The sequence below is a fragment of the Balaenoptera borealis genome, assembly GCF_965194805.1.
Source record: "Balaenoptera borealis genome assembly, chromosome: 2".
Classification (NCBI taxonomy): domain Eukaryota; kingdom Metazoa; phylum Chordata; class Mammalia; order Artiodactyla; family Balaenopteridae; genus Balaenoptera; species Balaenoptera borealis.
In genome coordinates, this window is record NC_138867.1 from 95,950,339 (window position 1) to 95,971,538 (window position 21,200).

Genomic DNA, 21,200 nt, shown 5'->3' on the forward strand with positions numbered 1-21,200 from the left:
CACGCAAGGATCAGGCCTGAACTTGGTTCTTACAATCAACTAATAGAAGTTTGGGCATAATTTCAATTGTTAGCTTTCTTAGAAAATGTATTTCTTAAAAAACATACCATGTGGGCTGGAGTTATCCTAATTCACCAATCCAAAGCACCTTGCATAATGTTAGGTACTAGTAACTAATTATTCACAGGTACTTCTGCATGTCTTTAACAAATATTGCATTAACAACTGCCAGGTAGGGGCAGAGGGCTGTCCTTGGTGCTTCCCTACAAACACAGAGGCCAACAGTCCTTGCCCTTTAGGTGTGCCCAGTTCAGAGGAGTTTTCACTCTATTATTACAATGAAGATCTTTCTCTCTCACTTACACATATACACCACAAAATGTCTGAAGATGTTCAAAGTGAAATTACATCACACACATATAACTTAACTAGAATCAATTATGCACATTCTATATAAGCTCAGAAAGATAATCCTATTCAACCTGGCCCTTAAAGGGAAGCCAATATTTCATCTGATTCTCAGCCCAAGAACCACTAATCTGATCCAAATCTGGAGGAAATACTTCTATGGTGGACTCATTGAGAGATAATATATCTCCTAGGTAAGTAATCACCCACCTTTTCATGGGTGATTCTGACCATACAAGATTTTTGACATACATGTGACAGAATCTAACCCCCTACATAAAATGTCACTCTACATTATTAGTTAAGAAGTGTAAATAGCACAAGTCTTCAAAGTATTGGAATGATAGAGTATCTATAAAATTGAATACTATTTATCCATTAAATGATAATGTTTGAACTATACAGAAACATAGAAAAATATGTGATGTAATGTTAAGCGATTACAGTGTAATATCTAAAATGTATTCTAAGACTACCTATTTAAAATATGTAGGTGTATTGTTGGAAGAAATTACCTTAGGGTAGTGGAATTATGGGTGCTTTATAACATTTTTCCTTTAGTGTTTTTTTCTAAATTTCTTATTAATATATTTTTTAATCTGGCATAAGAAATGTTTATTTGACATATCTTCTGTGAGCCTGTAACTGAAGACATTATTAATTATGTTTATTCTACGTCCTTTATACAAAGGATCCATATGATAAATTCCTCATTTATCAACAGATTCAGTTGGAAGGACTAGTTTCTTCAAAATACTTCCATACTTACTTTTATTTAAAAAACAAAAAACAAAAAATAAAACAAAAAGCTATAAGAACCATATCACCCAGTAAGCTTACCTTAGATGCAGGAAACTAAAAGCTGTATTTGTGTACAACAAAAAGGAACACGTTAGAAAGTAATGTATAAGAAACCTTTACTTTTCTGTATCTTGTCGCTGTTCAATTCTGTTTTTAAATTCCCTTGTCCTGTTCTTTTATTTCTAAACTGCCTCAAATCATTTTAAAAAGTTAAGGAGAACAAGTACAATAAATAAAATGGGCATTCCTGATTAAGGATGTTTTATATTAATTCTCTCACTTTGCACCAATAATTGTATAATCAGAATTCAGTTTCCAAAATTTGGAGGCCATCTACTTTGAATATTAACTTTGAAATAAGAAAAGGTTTTGACTACTACTCATAGTAAATTTCTGAGTCATTTGACCTAAATGTATCAAATTACAATTAAAGATACTCTAATATAAAAGTTATAAGAAATGAGTTTCTATATTTATTATGTATATGATGCCTTTCCTATAAGATGGGAACTAATTAAAGTTAGGAACTAAGATTTTTTTAATATGAAAAGTTGAGTCAAATTAAGTTCAATTGTGTTTTCATTTACAAAAGTTTGGAAATTTTAAAATTAACTCTTTTGACCAAATATATTAGTCTAGCAATTTTAAAACATTTTAAATACCACTAAGAGAAATCATAGTATTCTAAAGCCAGCTTATTTCAGATGATGTTTCAAAACAGAAGATTTTCATATTTTGAGGCAAACAAAGCAGAAAAGAAAACTGCATCAGCCAAGAAGATGTGAAAGACACAAGATTTTATAAATGTGTGGAGTCCAGAAAGGCTGAAAGGAGATTTGGAATAGCTAAAAGAAACCAAAAAGATTAAATATCAATAATACAAATAATAGGGTATATATGAGATGAGAGGCATATTTTTAAAATAAATATTCTCTATATAAAACAAAGCATGCTTCAAACAAATACAAAATATTTGGTACACAAAAATGTAGTAACTGACAAATTACCAATTTGTTAAACTTAGAAAAAGTACCAACTTATTTCATAACTCAAAAAAAAAAAAAAAACTTTACATTTTTGTTACTCAAGCTAATTTAGCTCCAAGTTATAAATCTTACAATTTTGGTTTAAAAATGTTACTCTATGATTGCCTCTATTTTGCTATGCCATGACAAAAACAAAGTATCTTTCAAATGTTCTAAGTATTTAAATGAAATACTGTTTCTAACATAGACTTATTCAAGGAACTTTTACATCAATAATAGGCCAACTTACACATTAATTACCCTCTTAGTATAAACAGGAAATACTAATGACAATGCCTCATGGAACTTACTACCTGCCAATTCACATGCAACACAATAATCAATCTGACTAGGCTAGTGATATTTCAAGAACACAGTCACTCTCTCCTGTAACGGAATATGCTAACGTTCTCATCAACTGAATGCCAATTTCATAATCCCATATTCTTCTCTAAACTCCTTGTCTCCAGGTTGGAATAGCCCTAAGGAGAAGAAGAAAAGAGCAATTACAAATATATAGGATATTTTTTTAAAGTCCTGATTAAATGTTAACTTTAAAAAAGTATATAGATTTGTTTTATCAACTTTTTATTATAAAATACAATATACATACATAAACTGCATAAAATATATACAATTTATATGCAGTTTATTAAATTATTATAGAGTGAACACCCATTCTAACTCCTTTTTACCTATGTGGGATATGTAGAAGTGGCCCAGAGCCTGTTGGTCCTATCTTTTTGGTCCGTTCTTCCCAACCTTTAGTAGGTTTGTAAAGTCTAGAGGGATCTCTACTAATGTTGTTTTCAACCTGTAATCAGAAGTAAAATGAGTGCCAGTTAATTTATATGAACTATTAAGTTTGTACTTGTAAGATACTTAGTTTTAAGGAAAGAAAGCAGTTTTAAGGAAAATACTTGATATTCGCTAGACAGAAATAAAACCGTTTCAGTAAACTTATAATTGTGCTCATATAGCTAAAATAAAATTTGGATTATATCAATCTATTAATAAAGTGTTAATTTAGGTTTTTTTTCTAGTTCAATTATTTTATTCTACTTCCACTGTTGTTGTATTTTTTTCTATTTCTATCATGAGGGAAATGTAATGCAGCAAAGTATGATAGTGATATAGCCAGACAATAAATTTAAGATAAATGAACACCAGTAAGTCCTTTGTTTTATCCATGAGAGTCACCAGTATCTTTATCACCAATGCAATTAAACAATGCTCATAGCTGCTATAGGTCTAAAATATAGGCTCACATAGGAAGAATGAAGAAAAGAATGAAGAGTAGGAAGAGAGAAGGAATTTAGGGTAAAAGAAAATGAGGTGCTTATAATGTGAAATGGTAGAATTCAAACAACAGCTGCTTAAGTTGTACCAAGTTATTTTTTGTAATATGTAAATAAGTATGAAATAAAGGAGATGGATAAAAAGAAAATGGATTTTATGTTTGTATCCTTACAAATCAATGAATTAGGATAATAACAATGAAAATAAATTAACCTCAGTACTGAGTACCTTTTCTTTTAATTTTGCCAGTTTTCTTTGTTTTTCTGCCCTTTCATCTTCCTTTGATTGTCTATCTAGAATTTTCAATTCAAGTTTATGTAAATCCTAAAAGACATATACCAACAAAAAAGATAACATTAAGAAATTAAAATTAGTGAGAATTTGTTTCAAAGTTTATTAAAGTAAACTTTAATAAAGTTTAAATTAAAATTAAATTACCTTAAGTAGCAATACTCCTTTAATATCAACTTTATCCAAAAAAAGCTAAGAGCTTTATTTTCTGAATATAAATATAATACATTCACATCCTTTCTGAATCACCTTCTTTTAGGTGTTTCTTGTTTTATTTTATGGCTCAGTCTAAAACTTCCTTTCTTTTAATGGGTGAGTTAGCCTATTTTCACTTATCAATACAGATATGTCTGGTTTTAGACCTCTCATATATTTTCTGTATAACAGGTTTTCTTTTTTTTCTAAGCCTTTAATTATGTGACCTGCTTGCCTTTTTGGGGAGTGGATCTTTTGTTATTTAGGGAGATTTTTATATATGAACCGAAAGAAATCCCACTAGTAATGTGTTTTTTTCTATTATTTTTCTTTGTATTTCCCTTATTTTTTGCTTTGTGAGGGTTGTTCCTATGTATTCTGACGCATATAACAATTCATAACACTTACCTCTCATTTGTACTTTTTCATTTTAAAGTACCCTTCCTTGTCTTTTTTAATACATTTGGACTGAATTCCGCCCTGTCTGATAATAAGATTGCAACTTCTTTCTTTGATTAGGATTTTTCTTATATACATTTGTTTAAAATCACCTATAATCCTCCCTCTCAGCCATAACCTTGATTCCTTTAAGTATATGTTGAGTATCTATAATGTGCTAGACCCTAGGGTAAAGGATGAACAAAAAGGGCAAAACCTCTGCCTTCATGGAGCTTACATTATGGTAGGGAGATGGACAGTGAACTAGTAAGCAAATCACCTATGGGGAAAAGCCAGCCAGTTTGGCAGAGAAAACAAGACATTCATGGCCTGGCCTGTGGCTACCTTTCCAGACTTGTCTCCTGCTGGTTCCCATCTCCCAGATGATGCCCTAAAAATACTGAAGTGTTTACAGTTTCCCCCACAAACTACTCTGTTACACTCCTCCAAGCTGCCCATTCATGTTCACTCTACTAAGAAAGATCTCCCCTTTCCTTCCCCTTTCTTCTCTTCCAAGACTCAACTCAAGTATCACCTTCTGTCTCACACTCACAGTTATGGTAAGCTTTCCTCCTTGCACATCCACCTCCGAAAGTTCTCTGTCCACACCTCAGTCACCACACTGTTTACCATATTATACTGAAGTCCTCTATTTGCACACCAGTCTTTCCCAGTAGACTATAATCTACTAGAAAGCAGGGAGCGTGGCCCACTCATTTTGGTGTACTAATGCTAGGTCCAGGCCAGATATATAAGAAGGACTCAATTAATTTTTGCTGAACTGAACCTGGAAGTAATACCTCCATGTGTATCACTGAAAAATTATTTAGGAAATGTATTTACTCACTCTTTCTTGAAACCTGGAAATTTCATCAGCAGCGGTTTTTCTTTTTTCTACCTTTTCTGTCTTTTCCCTAATCTCCTTTTCAAGTCTCAAAAATTCTTCCTGTTCTTTCTTCTGCTGGGTATAAGTTTCTAGCAGCAATTTTAGTTTACATTGGCGTTGACGTTCTTTCTGCTGCTTTTTCTCCTTCTCTTCCTCTTCTTTTAACTGGGAAGCATATTTCATTGACATTTCTACACTTTTCTGTTTTTTCCAAGCTTCAACTGCCAATTTCTGCTTCTTTCTTTGTTCTTCTTTTTGCTTTTGATTATCTTCCTGTTTATTATGAAAAAGCATTGGTATGTTCTCTGCTTTTTCCTTTAACTTGAAAATTTCCTCCTTTTTTTGCTGCTTTTTGGTTTTCCAATTCTGAATAGACTAAATGGTTAAAACATAGTAAGAAAAAATATTTTTAATAGCCAAAAGCATTTTATTTTTTATTTTATTTTTTTATTTGGCCACACTGCGCAGCATACGGTATCTTAGTTCCCCAACCAGTGATCGAACCTGGGCCCCGGCAGTGAAAGAGCTGAGTCCTAACCACTGGACTGCCAGAAAATTCCCGCCAAAAACATTTTAAAATACAACCTCAAATCCATCTTTCTTTCTACAATAGTGATGCAGGATGCTAGTTGCTTAGGTTTTAAAAGTGTTTTTTAAACCAACGCAGGTTTTTTCTACTTCTGTTTGTAAAAAATTTAATGTATCTTTTAAAACACTGAATAATGGCTATTCCATCGGCCTTTCTCTTCCTCTTTTAATCCCCAGGTGCACAAGGACAACACCTCATGAAGTATCCTCCTCCCCTTTACCTCCTTCATTTGTGTTCAGGGGAAACATCCCTTTCCTCTGATCATTTCACTTCTGCTTCCAAATCCTCTTTCTAGGATTAGAATCCTTTCTGAGTGACCTATCTCTGGTCAAATATCAGAAGAGGAATTAAAAGTGGGGTAGTTGAGAGTTATGTGCTCTGAAGCCAGGTATCTGGGACCAAATCCTGGTTTTGCCATTTACTAGGTGTAACCTTGGACGAGTCACTAAATGTCTCTGTCCTCATTTTGTTCATCTGTAAGTGGCAGGCAGCACTTCTCAAATAGGGTTGTTGTGAAGTTTAAATGAGTAAATGCCTGGCACATAGTGCTTCATAAGTGTAAAAAAAAAAAAAAGTAAAAGGTAAAATAGCTTCAGATCTTTATATATGGTATGTAAAGATTATTTAAAATTCTAGCAGCCTTCTCTATGCCATAAAGGAAACATCCACTGAATTACTTTCCCCTCAAGTTGGGAAATCATTTCCTCATCTTTCCTTATGGTATATCATTCATTTTCATTAAATAAATCCTTATGCTATGTGTACTATATGCAAGACAATGTGACGGGAACCATAGATGATTAAAACAATACCAAATGCCATCTAGTATAGTGCTACTCAAAGTACTGGTCCACAACAATATCAGGAATTCATGCCAGAATGTAAATCAGTGTACTGCTTCCTCAATGAGAAAGTTTTCTATGAAAAAGCAGTCACCTGAACTAAATAGTGTGCTTACTGGGTAGCTGATTCTCATGCAATCATGATAACTCATTGAAGACCAGAATAGTTTGCAAACTAACATCCAGTCCATGCACCACGTTTGAGCAGCATTGCTCGAGGTGAGATATGTACATAAATACTAGAATACAGAATGTGCCATCGCACATCACACAAGACGTATAAACAAGTACTAGTGAAATTCTGAGTGGACTATTTATGTTTGAGTGGGCAGAAAGGAAGCAGCATCTGATCTGGGCAGATTTGGGTAGGTTGATAGTGGAAGGGGGAAGAAAGAAGGAGGTTCCAAAAAATGAGAACAAGATAAGCAAGGGTAGTTGGGCCAGAAAGTTCATGGAATGTCTGAAAATAAGTGTGTTCATTTAGGCAAAACACAGGATATATTAAAGGAAGTGGGAGATAAAAATGGTAAATTTCCTACTCAACATTTTAAACTCAACAGATTTGAAACTGCATTCCTGATGCTGTACCCCCAAACTTCCCTCTTCTCTTCCACCATGTCCTACTTCAGTAAATGACACCTCCACCTTCACACCCCCTCTTACCTCACCCCTACATCCAATCAATCATCAGATATCAGGAAACAGAGTGGCTGGGAATAAGAAGAGAAAGCTGGAATCCAGGTGGTTTACCTTCATTACAAGAAGCAGTGTGTCTGTTCCTTTTCCCTAGAGAGGTGGTTCTCAAACTTTAGCTTGTTAACAGAATAACCTAGAGTACTTGTTTAAACACAGATTTTGGGGCCCCGCCCCCAGAGCTGAGATTAGGTCTGGGGTTGGGGCCTGCTAAATTCTAACAAGTTCCCAGGTGATGCTGACTTCGCTGGTCCACAGACCACTCTGCTGGCCTGTGGACCTCAAGTTTTCAGTATCCTGGAGAAAAAAAATCCCAAATAATTCTTAATTGCTTGTTATTTTGAGTTTTTAAAAATGACTTATGTTTCAAAGTTTTTCTTAAAGTTTCAAGTCTCAACCTTACGAACATTCAACTTATTTTGGACAGAAACAACTGCAACAACAAATGCCAGCTATTTCTTCTAAAACTTTAGACTACACGTGGAATCAAATATTTCTTTAACGCTCCTTAGGTATGTTGTTTGTTGAATTGTCATACCTTTCTTGTTAAAGCAATCGAGTTAAAGTTTATCTAGCTGAAGTCTACAAAAAAGTGACTCAGACTTAGACTATCTAAACCCATGGTTCTTGACCAGGGGCAATTTTTACCCTCCAGGGGACATCTGGTAATGTCTGGAAATATTTTTGATAATCACAATTCAGGGGGTGCTACCAGCATCTAATGGGTGGAGGTCAAGGATGCTGCTAGCCATCCTACAATGCACAGGACAGCCCCCAGAGCAAAGAATTATCCAGCCCAAATGGTCAACAATGCCAGTGTTGAGAAATCCTGATCTAAACCAGAGCCAGAATAGTATTTTTGTGAACATGGAACTTTTTAGGTATTTGCTGCAATTAAGAGTTACCCCTTTACTCTGGAGTTGCCAAAATTTTGAGTCTTTTAAAATAAACAATGAGGCTGAAGTGCCAAAACTAAAAGAAACTTTTGAGTCAAAGAGTTTTCTTTCTACTGCCTCTTTATTTTCTGTTGAAAATAATGTGGCCTTTGCTGGTAAGATGACTTTTATCAAAAGCCCGGGTAAATCTGCATTTCCCACACTTCTAGTGGACACAGAGGGTGTTGCCCACTGTCAGACGTTTTCTGACCCACTGTATTATTTACTGGAGTAGATATGCTGGATGTTGAGGATGTCCAACTATAGTTCCACTAAAATGACTTCACTTCTCAATGCCTCAGTTTCACCCTCTATAAGATGGCGGGAAAAACTGTAACATACCTCATGGGGTTGTTGTAAAGTTAATAATACATGTTAAAGAGTTTAGCACAGTCCTAGAACACAAAAATATACAACAAATAATAGCTATTATAATTGTTATTACCTCTTTTTTCCTTTCTTCTAGGGCCAGAAATTTTTGATACCATTTCTCATGCTGTCGAACTTCATCCTGTGTTCTTCCAGGAAGGTGTTCAAGAACTTCTCCCATAAATGCTGGCTTCCCTTTATGCTTGTTTCTCACCTTTACAAAGTTCTGGTGATCATAATCATCCCAGCCCCCTTGTCGCCCTCCTGCTTGCTGAAGGAATTTTTCAAACTCTACCACTTCTTCTGGAAGAGTACTTGGTGTTACTTTGTCCACAGGAACTTTGCTCGACATTGCTCTGAAAGTTTTCTCTGTTTCTGAATTATCCAAAGCCCATGTGTCAATTTTTCTTGATATGGCACACAAGTCATTATTAGTTGTTTTCTCTTCTTTAATAAGCTCTTCATAGCTAAAATTTTAAAAATAAAGTTTGAAAAATAAGATACAAACCAATCCATATTAACCCTTCATTTTTCTTCAAATTTTATTATGCCCAACTCTTTTGATGTCATCTTCTCCACCTTACATTATTAACGTTTATAAATCTAAGCCTTAAAAGAGTTTCCTCAGAGAAAAAACAATCTTTCAAATTCTTATTTGAGATTTTATAGTGTCCAAATATAAATGAAAATTCACTTCAAACATGAAAAGCAGTCTAAAACCTAAAGCAAAAGAAGTTTTATATTGCCTTTGTGTAAGACTAGTATTAAATACATAACAATAAAATAGTTTACATACAACAACCTAGTAAAGAGTTATTGAAAAAAAGGTAAATAATTGTATATTAAAATGTATTTAAAACATACATCAACCTCCGCTCTTCCTTAAAAGTGTTAATTGCATTTTCAATTTCTTCCATCATTTCTCTGAGCTTTTCAACAACTGTAAAAAAAAAAAGGAAAAATTATGTTATGTCATATTTTATTATGACTAAGAATTAAAAATTAGTTAGAAAATTAGAATGTTCCCTTAATTTAAAAACATTTCTTAGCCTAAAGGATAAGAAAAAAATGTGCTTTTAATGTGTACAGTAATCAAGGCAATATGGTACTGGCACAAAAACAGAAACATAGATCAATGGAACAAGATAGAAAGCCCAGAGATAAACCCACATACCTATGGTCAACTAATCTATGACAAAGGAGGCAAAGATATACAATGGAGAAAAGACAGTCTCTTCAATAAGTGGTGCTGGGAAAACTGGACAGCTACATGTAAAAGAATGAAATTAGAATATTCCCTAACACCATACACAAAAATAAACTCAAAATGGATTCGAGACCTAAATGTAAGACCGGACACTATAAAACTCTTAGAGGAAAACATAGGAAGAACACTCTCTGATGTAAATCACAGCAAAATCTTTTTTGATCCACCTCCTAGAGTAATGGAAATAAAAACAAAAATAAACAAATGGGACCTAATGAAACTTAAAAGCTTTTGCACAGCAAAGGAAACCATAAACAAGACGAAAAGACAACCCTCAGAATGGGAGAGAATATTTGCAAACGAATCAACGGACAAAGGATTAATCTCCAAAATATATAAACAGCTCATGCAGCTCAATATTAAAGAAACAAACAACCCAATCCAAAAATGGGCAGAAGACCTAAATAGACATTTCTCCAAAGAAGACATACAGATGGCCAAGAAGCACATGAAAAGATGCTCAACATCACTAATTATTAGAGAAATGCAAATCAAAACTACAATGAGGTATCACCTCACACCAGTTAGAACGGGCATCATCAGAAAATCTACAAACAACAAATGCTGGAGAGGGTGTGGAGAAAAGGGAACCCTCTTGCACTGTTGGTGGGAATGTAAATTGATACAACCACTATGGAGAACAATATGGAGGTTCCTTAAAAAACTAAAAATAGAATTACCATATGATCCAGCAATCCCACTACTCGGCACATACCCAGAGAAAACCGTAATTCAAAACGACACATGCACCCCAATGTTCATTGCAGCACTATTTACAATAGCCAGGTCATGGAAGCAACCTAAATGCCCATCGACAGACGAATGGATAAAGAAGCTGTGGTACATATATACAATGGAATATTACTCAGCCATAAAAAGGAATGAAATTGGGTCATTTGTTGAGACATGGATGGATCTAGAGACTGTCATACAGAGTGAGGTAAGTCAGAAAGAGAAAAACAAATATCGTATATTAACGCATGTATGTGGAACCTAGAAAAATGGTACAGATGAACCGGTTTGCAGGGCAGAAGTTGAGACACAAATGTAGAGAACAAACGTATGGACACCAAGGGGGGAAAACCGCGGTGGGGTGGGGATGGTGGTGTGCTGAATTGGGAGATTGGGATTGACATGTATACAATGATGTGTATAAAATTGATGACTGATTAAAAAAAAATTTTTTTTTAAATTTAAAAAAAAGAATTTTTATGATTGCAGTTTTTTGATTACAGATTTTTTCCTATGCACATATCTTAAATATTATGTTTTCCAAAAAAATGTTTTATACCACATATATTTTTTTGTGACATGCACTTTTTCTTTAACAAAATGTTGTAGTTAATTTTCCATATCAATATACATATGGCTACTTCATTCTTTTTATGGCTACATGGTATTTCATTGTCTAATGCTACCCTAATTCATTTAATTAATTCTCCAACTGATGAACCTTTAAATAGATGCAATGCTGTAGTAACTATCTTTGCATACATATTTTTGCATGCTCAAATAAATATTTTTATTTTATTTTTAATTTTTATTTTATATCAGAGTATAGTTGATTAACAATGTTGTGCTAGTTTCAGGTATACAGCAAGGTGATTCAGTTATACATATACATGTATCTATTCTTTCTCAAATTCTTTTCCCATTTAGGTTATTATAGAATATCGAGCAGAGTTCCCTGTGCTATACAGTAGGTCCTTGTTGGCTATCTATTTTAAACATAGCAGTGTGTACATGTCAATCCCAAACTCTCAGTCTATCCCTGCCCCCTCAAATAAATACTTTTAGGGGATAATTGATAACCTTAAATGCTAAATCAAAAAGGTATGCCCACTTTACAGTATGCTAAATACTGTCACACTGTCCTTCAAAGAGGCTCTATCTCTTTACAGTTCTTGGGAGTGCTCCTTCCCACGTAATTCTAGCCAGTTCAAAAATAAACAAAACTTTATTGTCATTGATTTAATTGATATTTTTGTAATAATTAATAAGCCTGAGCACTTTTTCACATGTGTTTTATATTTCTTTTGCTATAATATGCAACTTACAATCTTTGCCCATTTTTCTGTTGCTCTAATTTGTAGGCACTCTTTACACATTATGGATATTAGCTTTTTAAGTTACATATATACTGCTAATATTTTCCTAATTTGTATTTCAACTTTGCTTATGGGTTTGAGGTATTTTTTAATTTATTTATTTATTTTATTTTTGGCTGTGTTGGGTCTTCGTTTCTGTGCGAGGGCTTTCTCTAGTTGTGGCAAGCGGGGGCCACTCTTCTTCGCGGTGCGCGGGCCTCTCACTATTGCGGCCTCTCTTGTTGCGGAGCACAGGCTCCAGTCGTGCAGGCTCAGTAGTTGTGGCTCACGGGCCCAGCTGCTCCGCGGCATGTGGGATCCTCCCAGACCAGGGCTCGAACCCGTGTCCCCTGCATTGGCAGGCAGATTCTCAACCACTGCGCCACCAGGGAAGCCCCCAAGGTATTTTTTAATAGTCAATTATGTCCACTTTTTTCTTTATGGTTTCTGATCTTTGTCATTCTTATAAATTATAATACAATTACAAAAATATTAACCCATGTTCCTTTCTAATATTTTAATGGTTTCATGTATTAATTTAATAAATAATAATTATATTTACTATTTTTTATTGCTTACTATGTTATAAGCAGTGCATAAATGCTTTATGTGCATTGTCTCACTTCATTCCTGCAACAACTCTATGAGTTAGGTTGTATGATTATCTCCATTTTAGAGCTAAGTAAATGAAAGCTCAGAGATCAGGTAACTTGCCTAAAATCACTTAACTGATAGTTCAAGGATTTGACCCAACATGTGTCTGATTCTTAAGTCCATACAACTTGAGCACTTTACTGTATTGCTTTGATCTCTCAGGAATGAATGTTGGCTTAAGCAAGGAGATAAGGATACAATTTTGTTTTTCACAAATGACTAGAATTTGCCCCAATACTACTTAGCCATTCCCTTAGGTATCTGAAATGCCTCTGCAAGGCAATAATTTCAAAAAGCAAATGATGGGAAAACACTAGGCTAAGAATCAAGAAATCAGTCTTTTTTTCCTCTTCATCAGCTGACTCTGAATCTTTGCATACCACAGATTCTTCATCCTGTATGTGACACTATTATCTGTTCTGTCTACTTCATAATTTGTAAGGGTTTGATAGCATCTTAAAGATAAAAAAAATACATAAACACCAGATATTACAGTTTTCTGATGTATCCTTATTAATCCCTAACCAAAAAGTAGGGCTTAGCTCCTCCATTAATGCCAAATAGAAAAACTCGTACTAGAAAAGTATAAACTTTTCTAATGAACAAAAGAAAAAACTAATACATAAGAAAAAATATAAAATCTAAATTTACTTACAGTCAGGTGTAGGCTTCACATCTTTTAACTGATGCTGAAGTTTCTTTACATTGTTGTGAATTTTGGCCAATTGTTGCTGGATTTTTACTCCTGTAAGGCAGAAGTATGTACTTTAAAATAACTCTATGACAAATGTGGTTCAGGATTCTTCACACAAGACTGATCACCACCATTTAGTAAATGATAGTGAAGAGCAATTAAATAATGAACAAAAGATGGTTATTTATAAGTGTCAAAACAGCCTGAACAAACTCTTGCTCTAACTAAAGCATCTCTCAATTTCCTCTAATGTTTTAAAGCACAATAGGCTAAATCTTACTATAACCTGTGCCAAGGAAATGTCCTTGGAAATATTTTTTTGAACTCTAGAGACTGAGTTATTGGACACTCAAATACACGGATCAGTAGCATAGGTTTAGTCATGTTTTGTTCTTTAACAGTTTTTCTCTTTCTCTTTTAATTTGTTATAATTTATGGACATAGATTTTGACCTCAACTATTGTTGGAATATTAAAACTGTCTAACCAATATTAATTCTATGAATACTGACAAACTTCCTAGTGAGAATTAACTTCATCTAACCACATCCTCTAAGATGGGGCTGGTGATACCCACTGGTGTCACAGTCATGGCCTTGAGGAGATGTCTCAGGTGCCATTTACTGGTATGTATGCTACATGTTGCCAAGCTCAGCCAAAGGACCAGTCTGAAGTAAAGTGTTAGGCCCACAATAAGAGCCTGAAGAACAGAAGAGGGTCTCAAAGCCATTTTCAGATGTTCCGTATCAGCAGCAGGAAGACTGGATTCTTCTTTCGTATTTTCTTTCTGAAGTTGTAATCTTACTTTAATATTTACTTAAATTATTAGGCTAAAGTCAAATATTCACATTCATATACATATTCATATAATAATAATATTTTATCATCTTTGGGTATTTTACTTATGCACCCCCCTTATTTTTTTGCAACTTTTCCACAAATGAACATGAAGCACCAAAAGGCTCTGTTCAAAAGTCCTTAAAAGCAATTATTTTTTAAAAAGTTTACCTTTAGGCCTGAAGCCAGTGCTAATATTCAAAACAAACCTCAAATATGTGTATGTGACTTTGGCTTGTTCTATTTTTTATTAAAATTCAAGCGTTCCATAAAAGTAGAAACTTTATCCAACGTATTTTATAGTCTTACTGTTGAAACTTTAGGTCAAGAAACTTCCCTAGTAAAGTAATCAGGAAAGTGTTTTTTGTTGTTTTATTTTTGCCGTAGTTTGATCAGCTATAGTGATACCGCTACAGGGCAAATGATCTTTTTATTTTTTTAATTAATTAATTAATTAATTAATTTTTTTTTTTGGCTGTGTTGGGTCTTCTTTTCTGTGCGCGGGCTTCGGTAGTTGTGGCTTGCAGGCTCTAGAGCACAGGCTCAGTAGTTGCAGCACACGGGCTCAGTTGCTCTGTGGCATGCGGGATCTTCCCGGACCAGGGCTCAAACCCGTGTGTGTCCCCTGCATTGGCAGGCAGATTCTTTTTTTTTTTTTTTTTTAATTTATTTATTTATTTATTTATTTATTTATTTATTTATTTATTTATTTTTATGGCTGTGCCGGGTCTTCGTTTCTGTGCAAGGGCTTTCTCTAGTTGTGGCAAGCAGGGGCCACTCTTCATCGCGGTGCGCGGGACTCTCACTATCGCGGCCTCTCTTGTTGTGGAGCACAGGCTCCAGACGCGCAGGCTCAGTAGTTGTGGCTCACGGGCCCAGATGCTCCGCGGCATGTGGGATCTTCCCAGACCAGGGCTCGAACCCGTGTCCCCTGCATTGGCAGGCAGATTATCAACCACTGTGCTACCAGGGAAGCCCAGCAGGTGGATTCTTAACCACCGCGCCACCAGGGAAGTCCGGGCAAATGATCTTTTATTAATTCATTTGGAACTGACATTCTGCACTGTAGGCAAACCATTCAAGTACAATATTACACAAATTCAGGCTAAAATTGTGGCATGATATTTGATGTAAGGAATATGTATTTAGTACTCCTGAGCTGTAATATGTGAAGGGGAAATTTCTATATCCTTATACTAACACAGTGCATTCATTTTTCTCCTAGATAAGATAAACACAAAGTGTGAATAAAGAAGAGGCAAAATTGTAGAAGGGAAATAAAATGATAAAAATAAAGTTGCCTTAAAAGGGGGAAAATCAAATAACTTAAAATGCACAGAATGGAGACACTCTATTTAATGGCATGACTGAGAGACAGAAAGATCAGCCTTGCTGTTGTCTGCAAAAGAACTGAGGGACATTAAGAAATATTAAACAAGGGATGTTTAGATTCCTTTATGAATCAAAGAGGAGAAATGGAAATTTGGCATCTATGTTAGGTCTTATCATTCCAACACAAGAGGGAGAATGATTCTTGCCACTATCTCACAAAAGATGACTTTTTAAAATAGCACAATCTTACATTCTGAAAGGAAAAACTTATTAAAATATTCTTTTAATTGACTATAAGGGAGTCCCATGAGCAGTATAATCTCTATATAATAAGTCTTAATATTTTATAAAGCTTAGTGGGTTGATAACCATTATTTTTCCTTTAATCAAAGCTAAGATGTTTTTATTATAACATAAGGACTTTGCAGCATATAAAATCTACTCTACAAGGAAACAAAGTATTCTTGTAGAATTCTTTTTTAAGGCCAACATTTAGTACACTGTTAACAATGTTAATATTCATAACAAACAACAGAACATATTCACTGTACAACCTCTAAGGCACTTTCTTATATATTATTTCATCAGATGCACAGACAGCTCTACTACGGTAGAAATGGTAGGTTTTATATCACAGACAAGTAAACTCCAGTTTAAGCAATTATGTGACTTGACCACTTCATACCACTAAGTACAGGTTCTGAATCTGTTGATGCTTACTTAGTCCAGGGCTCAGTCAGTAAGATCATGGTGATGAGCTAAGTAAGATCAGATAGCCCAGGAATCAATTTCCCTTTACTTTAAAAAAATTTAATAGCATTAATTGATTTGACAACCAGAAAACAAAACCCTCTTTTTCCTATTAAAATTAAAGAAATATACACAGAAAACAATCCAGTCAGAATAACTAAATAGTGACCCGAAAAAATAAATACATATCCTTAAAAGACAAACTCATTACCAGCTAGAAAGTATCTTGAAAGAGAAAATAACACAGTCAATGAACAAAGACAAAGCACAGGGCAAAACTATAACTTTATATCTCAGGTTTTGTTCATCAAGAACTCAACTTACTGTCTGTTTTCCGGCTGTTAATCAATTTATTTTCCAATTCTTCCAGCATACTATGTTCAATTCTGAAGTCACTTTTTTGGTTGTAGAAATGATTGTGTTTATCTTTTTCTATGTTAATAACTCTTTAGGGAAAGAAACAAATAGTGTAAATATGATTTAAGTATATTTTTAATTGTTTAAAATATGAAGATACTTACAATCTGTACTTTATATTTGGATTAACTCATCTAAGGATTCAAAATATAATTACTTGGATCAATAAGGCTAAGGAGTCAAAATAGTAGTTAGAAACCTGTTAAGTTCAACTAAAATCAAGAGTAACTTGAATTGTTACTTAAGTTACAAAATGTTAATTTAAGAAAATTTAATCCTAGACTTGCTTTGAAAATACATAAACTTTTGGCTATTGATTCCAACTCAGTCTCACCGTGGGCTGAAAACTGTCACCACTGCGGATGGCTGCTTTCAATAGGAGATACTGTTAACTTTGCAGCCAAGACATCTAACCTCTCCAGGCATGAACATCCTCACCACTAAAAAGTGAGTAATAACAACTCAGGACTAGCCAACAGGGCTGTGATTAATACTGTATGAGATGACATATGTGAGGGATCTTTATATAGTAAAATGCACTATGGAAATGCAAGTCATTAATATTAGTAAAACTAAAACTTCAAAAGGCAAACAATCTGGGAATTTTCATATATTTAAGGGATACTGTCTACATTTACTTCAAAGCTTCCTTCGTCTCATCCTTGCTCCTTGGCTTTAGTCCATCCACCTATTGGTAGGTAGGACTTTTAATGTGAGCTTGAACCCTGGGGTAAAACAAAACAATTACCATCAAGAAACTTTTTTTAGTTGGACAAAGAAATTTACTTCCTCAACACCTGTTTTCTTTCTCCCACAAGGTGGAAATTAATATGACTACTTCTCCACTAATCCTGAATTTAATGAGTGGTGGAGTATCTCTGGCCACTGACTTAATTTCATATAACCCGAGGGGCAACTATCTAAGGTAGAGTTTCCCAATCTTTTTCACTTGCCACACATAGAGAAAAATTTAATATTCATAAGGCATACTGGGGTAAACAGATGAGAATGTCACAGGCCCTACCTGGCTGCCCCAAAGGCTGAGGAGGTCATAACTTGCACGTATGTTGGGAAAGGAAGGAAGGGGTAGAACAGAGACGTCAAATAGATGTCAGTCTGCAGGTCAACTCTAACAGATTGAGGGTGGCTACTGGAGTCCTGCGCTGAGGACTCCAGCCCATCTAGTCTCTGGTTGGGGTGGGGGAAGTTACTGTGATCAAATAGAAATGTCTGTCATGGACACAGGATATGCGACGCCAGTAAGTAAGTTAAGTTTTGATATTCCTGGATTAGAAATATTAACCTATAAAGACATTCAAAATGTAATAATGGAGACAACTTGCCAAACATATGAAAAGGTGTTCAACCTCACTCATAGCATGAGAAATGAATATTAAAACTATACCATGGTAACACGGTATACCTATCAGACTAGAGAAAAAAATCACAACTTTAAATAATATATTCTGATGATAAAACTGTGATGAAATGGGTCCTCTCATATATTGTTGGTGAAATCATAAATTGCCTATGGAAGACAATTTAGCAATATTCATCACATTTGCAAATTCATATACCTTTGACCCAGCATTTCTACTTCTAGGAATTGTTCCTAAAGATACACTCACACATGTGCAAAATAATGTGAACCTTTGAAACTGCAATTAATTCAGCATTATTTGTTATCACATAAGATTTGCTATAACCTAAATGTCTATCACTAAGGGGCAGGTTAAATAAATGATGGTACACTCCTACAGTGGAATACAATGCAGTAGTACCGTGTTCTACATACTGATAAGGAAAGAACTCCAAGATACACTCTTTTTTAACAAAGGTTTTATATGAAAATGTTAGATATACCCAAAAGTAGAGAATGGTAAACTGACTCCCCTCAGATAGCTTCATATGATATATACCTCATATCACTCTGATTCACTCAACAATTTTACCTTTTTCCTCTCTTGGTTCAGCTACCTTTTCTTATCTTTTCTCTTCCGTTTTTGCTTAAGTATTCTAAAGTAAATCTACTACATTATGTAGTTTCACCCCAACATACTTCAGTGTGCATTTCTAGAGATTATGGATACTTGACGTATATAATTATAATGCCATTGTCATGCCTGACAAAATCAATAATTCCTTGGTATCTAGGATATATTCTTAAGTTAAAAAAACAAAACAAAACAAGATGCAGAACAGTGTATACAGTATGCTACCATTTATATAAAAAAGGAACCATCTGAATATGTCTTTTTATTTCCTTATAAGTACATAAAATATCTGTGGAAGGATACACAAGAAACTAAAAATACTGGCTATCTGAGGGGAAGGGAAGTGTTTGAAACAAAGACCTTCCACTGTGGACTCTTTGATATGAACTGATTTTTGAATTATGTGAATGTATAACCTATTCTGAAAATAAAACAATTATATTACAAATGGTGTTCTTTCCTTTGTATCCAATGAGAATTGTTGGATTCAATTTCAATGGATTTTTCTAATACTCTTTCAATGAGTTTTTCTAAAACCTTACAACAGATGAAGGAAGATTAATCAGTTACAAAACCTACACATACTGATAGACAAGGTATCTATCTATACTGGCGTAATCTACTGGTTTGCTATATATATGGACATTAACCGCCTGGTGGATTACCCTATCTAGAGAGAAACATGACCAGAATTCTTAACCTAGAGTCCAATTCTATCTAAGGTAATGCATTTTGGAAATTTAAAAAAATTTGTATTTTATCAAATTCTGAGTATTAAAAATACAAGAATTATACAAATACAGTGAGAATTCAATCTCACAAGACTACAGTATGGTATAACTTTTCAAAATTCAAACAGTACACTTTTTATTGGTAGAATTTCTAAACAGACCCAACTGCCACTAATTCTGGTCCAGAGACTCTTTCTTACAAATGACTCCTTTTCTCTTGGTTCCTTAGCAAGGTTCCTGATTTTGTATAAACTCAGAGCAGTGTTTTTACAAAGCCTCCAACTATAGGATAGGGTTGGGTGTTCTGAATACTAATTCTTTTATCTTTACTCATGATATTCATCATATCATATGGTGCTACTGATAATGTTAAACATTCAGTAACTATCACTGGTTATTTTAAAAATACATATACGCTAAAACTTAAAATAAATGCCAACTTCTCAATTATTCTAGTCATAATGTGCAGGATGGATCTGAAAGGGCAGAGACCAAGGAAGGGAAACCAATGAAAAGGCCAATAAAAAAAACTCAAGGGTACAGCACAGACTTTTCATTAAAATTATTCACTCACTCAGAAAGATTTACTAAGTGCTCACCTTGGTTAGTAAAAATGTATTTAATCTGTTACTTGATATATGTGATCTAAAGAAATAACTTTTGTTTTTGTTGATATACACTGTCTCAAAATGGTAAAAATAAATAAATAAAATTTAAATAACTCTACTTAAAATTAACTTTATACTAAATAGTTTATTATCATTTGTCTATTTCACACTTCTCACCTTTCTCTTGTTTTACATCTGAAAGACTAGTGACTAGAATTTCGTAACTTAGTGTGGGATTGAATAGGGTGGAGTAAAATTTTTATACTGTTCACCATAAAATAGCTAGTAATGTTATTTGAAGATAATGTTTTTATACTTACTGATTTTTAAATTTTTCTGCTGTACGTATGAATTCTGCTTTCTTAGTCCGACTAACTTTCTGCTTCCAGTTTTGAAGCTGAAAAGGACGAATTCCACCTGAAGTACCAAAACAGCCATCATTCTGAATAGAAAACAAAAATAAATTTATCCTCAATAATAAAAGTGGTAGGAGATGAAGGTGGAATTTTTTTCAGAGAAAAAACATCAATGATGGAGTTTCTCAGGGGATAATTTGGGGGCCAATCTTATTTAATTTTTAAAAATGCATTTTGTGGAAGAAGGAATATCTATCTTAAAATGCTAAATTAGTAAGTAAGATATGTAAAGTCTTCAGGGATTTTCAGAAAAAGATCTAATTCTTTCATTCAATCAGTCATTTACCAATATGTATTGAACACTTATGATGTGACAGGTGCTGCACTAGACACTAGGGAAACAATGATAGCCCATGATAATATGGCCCTTGACTTAAAGTCTAGTGAGGGGAACAGACTTAAAAAGAAAAGAGTAAATAAGCAATAAATTAAAAAAAAAAAAAACAACATGGTAAGTGCTATTAAGGAAATAAACAATGTTGAGATGAAGATAATGGGGCAAAGCGTCTTTTTTTTTTCAGTTAGAATGGCCACATAAGGTCTATTTGAGGGGATGATGTTTAAGGAAGAATGGAGCCAGCCATGCCAAAAACTATAGGGAAAGGTGTGCCAGGCAGAGGGACTAGCATGTGCAAAAGCCCTA

The 21,200-nt window shown here is 34.2% G+C and overlaps 1 protein-coding gene across 6 annotated transcripts in view; it reads right to left on the minus strand.

Moving 5' to 3' along the window:
* Positions 1-1,987: 1,987 nt before the first annotated feature.
* Positions 1,988-21,200, minus strand: part of CCDC112 (coiled-coil domain containing 112) — a 31,484-nt gene continuing 12,271 nt past the window's right edge. For 2 of the 6 annotated variants that reach the window (XM_082377537.1, XM_082377541.1), the window contains 9 exons: positions 20,462-20,583; positions 16,716-16,837; positions 13,435-13,524; positions 9,636-9,711; positions 8,848-9,238; positions 5,305-5,718; positions 3,747-3,857; positions 2,930-3,048; positions 1,988-2,716 (listed from right to left, as the gene is read on the minus strand). In XM_082377537.1, the coding sequence (XP_082233663.1) occupies positions 2,686-2,716; positions 2,930-3,048; positions 3,747-3,857; positions 5,305-5,718; positions 8,848-9,238; positions 9,636-9,711; positions 13,435-13,524; positions 16,716-16,837; positions 20,462-20,583 (1,476 nt within the window). In that variant the 3' untranslated portion in view covers positions 1,988-2,685. Of the gene's footprint in view, positions 2,717-2,929; positions 3,049-3,746; positions 3,858-5,304; positions 5,719-8,847; positions 9,239-9,635; positions 9,712-13,434; positions 13,545-16,361; positions 16,406-16,715; positions 16,838-20,461; positions 20,584-21,200 lie in introns of those variants that run through there. The other 4 variants (XM_082377538.1, XM_082377539.1, XM_082377540.1 and 1 more) reach the window with 4 other exon arrangements.